We start from the raw sequence: 10,653 nt of genomic DNA, 5'->3' as shown, positions 1-10,653 counted from the left end.
GATGACCATGCTCCTATTCACACTGCATGGTTCAATGAGCACTCTCAGGTTAATAAAGGTGGTCTGGTTCTTCAAAGAATCTCACCAATAGAAGAAACTCTTTATTTTAATGATGGTTTTTTTTCATATACTTCATGTGGTTCTATTATGGTGGTTCTAGATTTTAGTGTTGTTGTTTTTAAAGTTTGTTAATTAATTTAATATATGTTAAAATTTGAATTTAGGTTGAAGAGTGTGTCATGTGTTGAGTTTGTCTTCCCTCATAAACATACTGTTTACATGAGAATACTTACATTTAGTATAACAATAAAACAATAGAATATAAACTAGTCAAACATGAAGCATGAAGTCATGAAACCACATGAATCATTTTAATTTTATATATGAAACTGACCAAATTTCAACCACCTTGATCATCTATTGTAGATGTTCTAAGATGCTTAACTGTGTTTTGTTTTCTTTTAATTCATCATCTGTGTGTAAGTCAGTTATGATATAATTTAAAGCCAGTCCTTGCATTGCAGAACAACTAATCAGGGAACAGTTTTTCTATGAATAGATGTCACAATCAGACTCTTCTGACAGTTAGTAGAGTTGGCTTTGAAAAATTGCCCACTGCTGGTGACTGTTTGAGGACGGATGGCCCTAGGCACAAATTGAGTAGCCAGGCAGCAGCACGTTCCAGACAGACCAGCACTCCAGCAGATGACGGCTTCTCTCTGTCTCGATCTCCCCTCTCACAGTCTGTTTTGAGCAGAGGCTTGGAAACACACACACACACACACACATGTCTGGTTTGCTATCCTCGTGGGGACATCCCATTGACATAATGCTTTCCCTAGCCCCTTACCCTAACCCTAACCATTAAAAATGAATGCCTAACCCTAACCCTTACCCTAAACCTAACCATAACCTAATTGTAACCCTGACAGTAAAACCGCATTTTGAGTGTGAAAATTGCTTTCAACCCCGAGGGGACCTGGATTTTGGTCCCCACGGTGCAGAAAGTCCCCACCAGGATAGTAAAAGTCAGATTTTGGTCCCCACCAGGATAGTACGAACCCGTACACACACACACACACACACACACACACACACACACACACACACACACACACACACACACACACACAGGTGCCTTGTTTCTCTCACAATCTCTCAGGTAGGTACAGGTCACGAAGGGGAAAGCAACTGAAAAAGCTCCCCACTAGTATTTAAAATATATTTAAAAAAAAAAATAAAAAATTGCAATCTGCAAACAGAATTGGGCAGAATGTGACTAATATTTTGGCCATTACTGAGCTTTCACTTGTTAAGAGAGAATACCTTTTGACCTTTGAGACTTTGTAGTCATGTTCTCAGCCTTCACAGATGACGAGGAGCAGTTGGTTCATTAGTTCATAAACTGTTTTCAGTTACAGTGAAATACAGTGAAAAAGGGGGATCACTGCTGGAGGTCTTATCCCAGGAATGGTGCCTGTCTCGTGGGGAGGGCTGCTCCGTGAGGACGGGGGTGGCGCACACCAATTTCACTCAACTCTACTTTCCAATTAATATTCACAGGTCTCATTTACAAACAATCATTTAGCATGCAATCCCAGTGAGGAGACACCTGTATGACCTGTATTTAATACCCGCAAGACATCTGTCTACATACTCACTTCAAATATATTGTCACGGCAAAACTGTCACAACACAGAATGGACCAAAAACACAGACCCAAGACAGTGGCACAGGTTAGTGTAACATGAGATTTATTTACAGTGATTGTGATATGTTGTAAACAGTCATATGTACAGGACGTGACACAATATGAGCTGAGAGCAGGTGAACTATAACAATGGCTGTGGGATAAACTCTGCCAGTGACTATATACAGGTGCAAGGGCAAAGCTAAGGTAAATCCTAATAACATGAACTGTGAGGCATTATAAAACTACAAAGCTATATACAAGGTCATACACACATAGTCATAGAAACACTAACTTTCTCCGCTTGCCACCAAACTTGGCTGGCACGAGCCTACTGCTACCAACACCACTCACACAAAATTTCCCCACTGTGCCTATGCTTCTCCAGTTATTGATGATCGTCACGTGACGATTGTGGTTATTGCCAACCCCTTGGTATTTGGACACATGGCTTAGAAGATGTTAACTTTTTAGACACAATAGTTTTCTTTAGAAACAATAATAATGAAAGCAAACAACTATGTCCCAAGGTTTGTTTTAAGGATACAGATAGACACATACTGTTATATAAATTTTTTTTTCATCCTAGACATGTTTCTAGGAGTATTATTAAATCTCAATTGATTAGATTCCATCGTATCTGTACCTTTAAGATGCATGTGGAAGAAGCTACTTCAGCGTTGTTTAAGGCTTTAAGACCTAGAGGTTACAAAGTCCGCTTCTTATGGCAGATTAAAAGTAAAGTGAAAGCACTCTTTAATAAGGATCAGCCAACAATTAGGAGTAATAATCAGAGTGAATTGATTCAGTTTGTAATCACCTTTTCTAGACACATCGGAGTCTTGAATCTAGCTCTTAATACCTCTTTTTTGATGGCCCAACAAGCCCTTCCTCCTTTACAGCAATTTAAAAAGGTTACAGCTTATAGAAGAAACAGAAATCGAAAGGATATTTTGGTGCACAATAAATTGAATCCTATAACTTTAAAGAATTTAGATGACAGATTTAAACAAGTACAATATATAGAAAACATAATTAGTAAGAGAGGGTTTTCTATTCGAAAATGGTTTTTGAAAATCAGTTTTTGAGTTTAATATTTTTTGTGAAATCAATTTTTCATTTAGTATTTATTAATGGATTAATAATTCACTTTGAAAAATTGATTGTTTTTTTATTTTTAAACTATTAAATAATCAATTTCCTTAGTTTTGTTTGAATAAATAAAATCATTTTAAAAAATGAATTCACAAATGGATGATTTATTCAACAATTCATAATTTAAGCACAGAATTCTTTATTTCAATGCATGTGGCCTTGTGGTCCTCTATAACTGGCTTCCAGTAAAACTTTCACACAGGATGCGTAAATTCCGTGCATTGAAAATATTTTCGGACTTACCTATTCTTACACACTGGATGCGTAAATCCACAGGATGAATTTGTGGCATTTCTTTTTTCAAACCAAGCTAGATTTTTCTGATGTTTTGGATCCAAATAAACAGATTTGTCCAACCAGATCACTGCATTTGTCATCGCTCAATCACACCATTGTACTGAATATGCAACGACACAGAAATAATAAAATAAACTCTACACTTTGTGCCCATCGATGAAGAAAACTTTTGACAGTTTAAAGAAATTCAGACAAAGGGGAGAAAAACATTCAGACACAGGTTAAGTTTTCACAATAACAGATTTATTGCTGAATAAATGTCACAATGAAGCTGCAATACAAAAATAAAACAAATGAAAATCGACTTCACATCAGTTACCTGTTCATCAGGTGCATTCCTCTACCTCACCTGTACAACATGAAACTAATCGTCTAACACTGACCTGATCACCTGACGTAATAACGTCAGGTTACCTGTCCAAACTTTTAATCCTTTAATCGGTTGTCAGTGGTTACCATGACATCATTTACATAAACTGTACATAAAACCAATTGAACGTTTTACTGAAATCAGAAAAGAGCAGATTTAGTTTCCGTAACCTTTGACCCCAAATGTTTTAAAGTAAACCTGCAGAAATCAATACAACTCCAGTTATGTTCATAACCATGGTGACAGTCAGCTGTCAGTCATACTGCAGGTTTCAGTCCTTTATTGTGGATGAACGCCCACACAGTCAGAAAAATTACTTACTGACATAAAGAAACAGGGCATGCTGGGAAAAACTGACAAAACAGACAAAAAACAAAAACACCTGTTATTAGTTTTAGCCTCGCCCCCTCCACTATTTGTGCCCCTTGCTGGTCTTGAAGGAGACCTGCAGGACTTTGTCCCCCAGGCGGTACCCGTTCAGGCTGTGGATCGCCATGGCAGCTTCCTCGTAGTTTGCCATTGTAACAAAGCCAAAGCCTTTGCACTTATTGGTGTTAAAATCTCGGATCACTTTCACATTCAAGACTGCGCCGAACGGGCCAAACATCTGCCACAGCATGGCCTCGTCAGCTTCCTGGCCCAGGTTGTAGATGAAGATGCACCAACCAGAGGATGAGCTCCCCGAGGCCCCACCCCCTCCGCTCATGTGGTCGGTGCTCATTGGAGAAAACCTGGACACACGAAGTATTAGACAGCTGCAGATTAACTGATTCTCATCAAACAGTAACAAACATCTAAGTCAATTAGCTGCTGGATCTCGGGACAAGGGAGGTTAGAGTACTCAGACTACAGTAATCAGAGCAGGTCAGCATACCGGAACCTTTGTGCCTGGTGATGGACGGGCCCCCCAAAGCGTCGTGATTGGCCGTGGTACATCTGTGACATCATCTGGGAGTTCCTGGCCTGGTTGGGATTGGCAGCAAACTTGACTGTGATTGGCTCAGCGCTGCCGGGAGGCGTGTGTCCGTTCAGGTGTTTGACAGCGTCATCGGCCTCAGCCCTCTTATCAAAGCGGATGAAGGCCACGCCACGTGACAGACCTAAACAGCCAACCAGAACAGAATTTTTTCAGTTCCAAACATCACAAGCCATCACATGACCCTGAGCTTACTGAGCGCGTGCGTTACCTGAAGCCTGGTCCACTAACACTCTAGAATTGATGATGCGACCGTAGTGCGAGAACATGTCCTCCACGTCCTGCTGACTGAGAGTCCGTGGCAAACCACTGATATACAGGTTCGCATCTTTGATGGCGTCCGAACTCGGCCGTGCAAATGAAACCTGCGGGGAAGTGACAGGAAGTAAGTCCGCTGATCATCTTTACAAAATAATTGTCACAGAAAACAAGCAGTGATGAAAATAAAAAATACAGTTACATTGAGTTCAAATAAAATCCAGATTTAAATTTTTAAATATTCAATAAAAATAAATAAAAATCCACAATTTTTCCAAACAACAAAACAAAACACAAAATAAAAGCATCGAAACAGGCTCTGATCACCAAAATAAAAGCATTAATATCATTAATGTCTGAAAGTAAAAGGTGCAGTACGTTGTCTCACTGAATTGAAGAAATTCACAGATTCAGTGTTGACACGTGTCGGTGCGAAAACAATAAAAACAAAACAGCAGAGTTTGAAAATACCTTCATCCATCAGACAGGTGAGAGTGCCCTCTACTGTCCGGGGAACATAACACATCAGTTGAGACAGGAAAAACAAAGAGCACCTGTGGCACGTTACCTTGATAGTTTTAGACTGTAGCCTCAGGCCATTGAGGGTACTGATAGCCCTCTCTGCATCACTAGGGTTAACAAAGTTAACAAAGCCGTAACCTAAACTGTGGCCTAGAGAAACACAAAGGAAAACAACAAAATAAAAAACAAAAGCGTCTGTTACAGCTGCTACACAGTCTGATAGAAACAAACACAGAGTTCACACTAAGTACAGAGATCCATACAGTCAATTGGAAAACATCAGTTTTCTGAACAAACCGGGAAAACATGCCGCCACCCACCATGCCGCCTGACCGCCGTGCACCTGCCACGTTTTAGCTCTCAAAACAGTTAGGTGGCACTGCAAGGTACATTGGCTATTTAAAAAATTTTTTTTAAAAAAAATCAACTTCGGAAAAAAACTCACTACAAACAAAGAGGTTAAAGGTCATCTCTCCTGTTACACTTCAACACAAATTAGTTCTCACAGAAAATAAAGTGATGAAAATAAAAACTGCATTTACATCGAGTTGAAATAAAATCCAGATTAAATGTTTAAATATTCAATAAAAATATTAATTTATTTTTTTTTATCTGAAAAGGTAAGATCTCACCTGATTTGACCAGTTCAAGTAAGATCTGTCCATGGAAGTAAATAATTTATCGTCGTCAGTGAATGAGGTTAAAGATGACTCACTGGTGATATATTACTTTGGCATGACGGTGGTTAGCCACATGATGATGATCAAACCGTCGGCACAAAACATCTGCACATGGTTGTACTGAACGCACGACAACCTGACGATTAGACGCTGGCAGGATGTAATCCTGCATCACCCCACACGACTGTTGAAAACGACTGTTTTCTCGACTTGTTCAGAACAAAAAAAATCTTCAAATATTTTTAAAGTTTTACAAACAGCCTGAAAAAAAAAAAAAATCAAACAGGTGAAAATATTTTTAAAAAACAAACAAAATAAAACCCCACATAAAATAAAAAACAAAACACCTTTATCAGAGGCTGGACGAAAAAATATTCAACCAAAACTTTCATTCTTTGCTCAGGCACTGACATGCTCGCCGTTTACTCGCCAATCAAAGTTATTCTGTTTCTGCTGTAGGGCAGAAGACCTGAAAACCTGCAACCAAGCCACGTGTCATCTGAAGACATTCATCACCAGACGACCGTCGCCTCAAAATGTAATTACAAAGTTTCAAATTCTTATAAAATAAAAAACAAGAAGTTCAGTTAGTGTCAACATATTCTTACCACACCTTTTTTCTAAATCATTCTTTAATTTGTTTTGAATCATTCAGTAAATAACTTTACTTTGTTCGCCCAGCCCTGATGTAACCAATCAGCATTAAGTACCTGTTAGACACTTTGATGTCATTAAACCTGGTGTGAAAAAAAATGAAGATTACAACAACAAAAATATCCAAATTGTTTTATGACAAAAAAAGAGAGAAAAATCACAAAATTCACCTAAAAAAAAGAAGAACAAAAAAACAGAGTTAAAAAACCCCTAAAACAAACAAAAATCAGCTGATCGTCTTGAAACCCCCCAAAAAACAACAGTGAACAGGAAATACTGCAAACAGTACTATAACGACTATGTACTGACACTACAACTACTGCAAAATACAGCTGTGACCTACTGCGCAGCATCAGGAGTACAAAGAAGTACAATGAAGCATGAACAAGTACACGTGTTAATGCTGAAATACATTTACTTCAAGTACTGAAATAAAACATATTCACAGTAAAACTTATAATGCTTCAAGTAATCTGGTATTTGTCTTTAGTAAAATTAGCATCGTTAGTAGTGAGCAAAGTAATACCACAGTACTACTGTGTGAAACAGTACCCCAGTAATACCATAGTACTACCTGAATAATACTGCAGTATGATTGTGGAGCTGAGCGCCTGCTGCAGTCCAGGTACTCAGAAGTACTACAGTGATTCTACTGTAGTACTGCAGTAGTGGTACTAACAGTGATACTGCAGCAGCACTTCAGTAGTACTGTATTAGTGGTACTTCAGCACTACATTAGCAGTACTTTCATCGTTACCTGCCACTTTGTCGCGGATGAGCTTGGCAGACTCGACCTCGCCAACGCTGCTGAAGAGGCTGCGTAGCTCGTCCTGGCTCATGCTCTGTGGCAGGTAGTTCACAATCAGGTTCGTGCGCGCGTCTTCGTCCTCCATCATCTGCTCGCCGTACCCGTTATCGTACAGCTCCTGAGGTCATTACATCATCACCATCATCACTTTCACTAAAGTCAAAAAGATGCCAGAATAAAGGAAGTGAACAGATTCAGCCAATCAAAGCGTAGCACTCACATTTCCAGCAGCTCCTTTAGCGGCGAGCGAAGCGTCTCTGACATCACCCTGAGAGTTCTGAACCTCACACACCTGAAACACACACACCACACACACCTGTCGTAAACATGCACTAATCCCCAGGCCCTGATTCAGGAAGTGGATTCAGCTAAAACTCTGAGTTTGTTAACCCTGAGATAAGATAGACTTGGGTTTCTGTTCCAGAAAGAGAATTAACTGAATCAGTCACCATGGTAACAAATTTTGGGAACTAAACTAAACTTTGGGTAACCTCTGACAGGTGTTCCCTCTGACTCCTCCCCTCCTCCTGGACCTGAATCAGCTGACTGACCCTTGCTTTCATAAAGTCACAGCTATTAAGTCAGTCCAACCAATCACTCATCAATATATCAGCACAGAGACAGCTATTCCATCAATGACAGATTACAACTTAGAATCAAATGTCTAGTGACAGTATGAGTGTAATCCGATTACAGTTATTGTAGAATCACCGTTTACATGACATCAATCAGCGATCAATTGTCAGGCTCAATGATGGATTTTAGTGACGATAAGGCTGAAATGACTTTCAGATCCAAACTGAACTAAATGTGTTTAAAGTGACATTTTATAAGCAGACAGTCTGACTGTAATCTGATTACATTTCATGCTGACATATGTTCACAGATTCAGATTCTGTCATTTGGGATGGGTGACACTCATCTACTAATTGGAAGGTTAGTGGTTCTGCTGCAGTCTGCAGGCCAAAGTGTCCTTGAGCAAGACACTGAAGCCTGAGCTGCTCTATGATGCGTTTATCGGAGCGTGAAGGCGAAACAGAAAGCAGTCAGGTATAGTAAAAAGTGTTCGTATGAATGTTCAAAGTTTGAAAATCACCTGAAAAAGTCTCAACGACTTGACCCAGAACCAGATCACCCAAAGGAATCATAGGCTCCAGTTTTCAGATAATCTCTGAATTCTCTTTGCGATTACATTTGTAGTACAAAGCCAGATTGCCGACTTAGCAAGCTTAAGCTCAGAGTTCTGTGCCACAAAGGTGGCATTCGTTGTACCTGTGAGATCACCGTGGTAATGCGTGCCGATCACATGGTCAGGAGCAGGTTTAAATCTGATGGAACTGCCTTGTTTTCACCGATTCTGTCATTTACAGTCTGAGTCAGTGAGACTGAGATCCTCTGCTCATCGTTTTATTTGTAAAACCTGTTCAATGGCCTCTGGGTGACATCATGGCTGAAACCCAGGTGTGAAGTCACATGATGCATATGTTCAGCTGCTGATGTAGAAAATGCAGAAACAGTTTGATGTTTGGTCCTCGTGCTATCATTTTGTTAAGCTGGTTAACTGAAAGAAAGCTTGAATTTGTTGAACCTGCTTCATAGCACAGCCTCTGAACAGGTTAAAAACACTGGATCACTACTGATCCACTCACCTTCAGGTACCTGATGTGTCCTCGTCTTTGCGCCATGGAAATGATTCAGGAAGTTAACTGCGTCTGTGAAAACAGCAAAAGCAGCTGATTATTGATCATTGCTTATCATTTGCAAGCTCCTCGACCAATAAACTGAAGGTGATCAGAATTCAATCTGTTTCAATCAGGAAACCCAAACCAGTAACTCTCTGATGATGGGTCGCCAGTTTAGCTCAGTGGGTGAGCAGGCAACCACATGCCACATAACCAGAAAGCAGTGGCCCGAGTTTGAGTCCGATCTGCGGCCCTTTGCTGCGTGCCAATTTTCCGTCTGTGATCTGAGTCACAATGTTCACAGGTCATTTCACTCCGTATTATCTTATGTTCCTGTTGCTACAGTAGCATTACTGATTGAGAAGCACCTGTGAAGTCCGGGTGTTCTCTGTGGATCAATGTGCAGATGTTGATTCCAGATCCCAAAACGTTGATTATGTTCATCTGGACGTTTTCAGTGGGAGAAACGTTTCATCATCATCCAGGTGACTTCTTCAGTCTCAGCTGACTGCAGGTTTCCAACCTTATAAACAGTACATTTGCACAACAACGGAAGCTAGCCTACTGAATAAACAGTGGAGTCATGCAGTCAGCTGAGACTGAAGAAGTCACCTACATGAGGATGAAATGTTTCTCCCATTGGAAAAGCCACATCAAGATTAACAGAATCAAACTTTTGGGAATTACTTACCTGGATGATTGAGCATGCATCAAGACAATGATTCCAGATGTTTCTCGGCCTTTAAGAAGCACCATTTCCTTTATATCCTGTTTGACTCACCTGCAGGTTTCTATAAGATGAGCTCTGACCCCAAACACTGCCAATCAGAATGACGTCTGAGAATGTCATCAACATTTCTAACCAACCAAAGAGCTCTAGAACTACATTTACCTGCCCGACACCCCGAGAACCGTCTAACCGGTGAAGCACCGCCCACAGGTCCAGGTGAACACATTAACTTAATGGATTAACACATATTTACTTAATCACTAACTTAATTACAGAGATCGCTGGCGTTTCTCAGAAAAACCCGTAGGTTTCCCGTTCCGGTCCAGTTCTCATTACAGTCGGGTCTCACATGTGGATAGATAAGCAGGTAAAGTGGGTAAAACAAAAGCGCGCACAGTGAGGCCGCGGAGCTGCTAGCATTAGCCGCTGTTAGCACCGCGGGCACACCACAAGGCTACTCGGCCACTCGCACCTTGGCACTCAAAGACGTCACCGTTCTTACCTGTGGGAGTGCGGACAGGTGATCCGGTGTGATTGGGTCAGATATCGATCCGCAGTTGGAAGATGAGATGATCTGTCGATCCTAACACGCACGTTCCCTGCTGCACACAAAGAACCAACTGCCGCCCAGTGAAGTATCGCGAGATCTCCTCCTGTCGTTCTTCTTCTTTTTCTGTAAAATAGGACTGTGCTCCTTATTTGCCCCCTGCTGGAGTCATTGGGAAAACACGAAAATTAAATCAGAAGTTTTGTTTTGATTTTACTGAAGAACTTTATTTATAAAATAGAACCGACAACACGTGTACCAGAAAACTAAACATGACATCACCC

General features: G+C 40.5%; 1 protein-coding gene across 3 annotated transcripts; it reads right to left on the bottom strand.

Annotated features, from left to right (window-relative positions):
- Nucleotides 1–3,363: 3,363 nt before the first annotated feature.
- Nucleotides 3,364–10,462, bottom strand: LOC134620186 (ELAV-like protein 1). Of its 3 annotated transcripts, none has more exons than XM_063466215.1 (8): nt 10,325–10,462; nt 9,060–9,122; nt 8,683–8,903; nt 7,360–7,563; nt 5,315–5,418; nt 4,700–4,853; nt 4,387–4,612; nt 3,364–4,243 (listed from the first exon to the last, which is right to left on the bottom strand). In XM_063466215.1, exons 4-8 carry the CDS (start codon nt 7,496–7,498, stop codon nt 3,925–3,927), a joined length of 942 nt encoding a protein of 313 aa, XP_063322285.1. In that variant the 5' UTR covers nt 7,499–7,563; nt 8,683–8,903; nt 9,060–9,122; nt 10,325–10,462; the 3' UTR covers nt 3,364–3,924. The 3 variants fall into 3 exon arrangements, with proteins under 3 accessions (XP_063322285.1, XP_063322283.1, XP_063322284.1); XM_063466213.1 differs by lacking the exon at nt 8,683–8,903 and adding an exon at nt 7,631–7,702 and having other exon boundaries at nt 7,360–7,528; XM_063466214.1 differs by lacking the exon at nt 8,683–8,903.
- Nucleotides 10,463–10,653: the final 191 nt, after the last annotated feature.

The sequence above is a fragment of the Pelmatolapia mariae genome, linkage group LG23 (assembly GCF_036321145.2).
Source record: "Pelmatolapia mariae isolate MD_Pm_ZW linkage group LG23, Pm_UMD_F_2, whole genome shotgun sequence".
Lineage (NCBI taxonomy): Eukaryota > Metazoa > Chordata > Actinopteri > Cichliformes > Cichlidae > Pelmatolapia > Pelmatolapia mariae.
The sequence above is the reverse complement of the archived record's forward strand: the minus strand, read 5'-3'. Positions and strand labels throughout refer to the sequence as shown.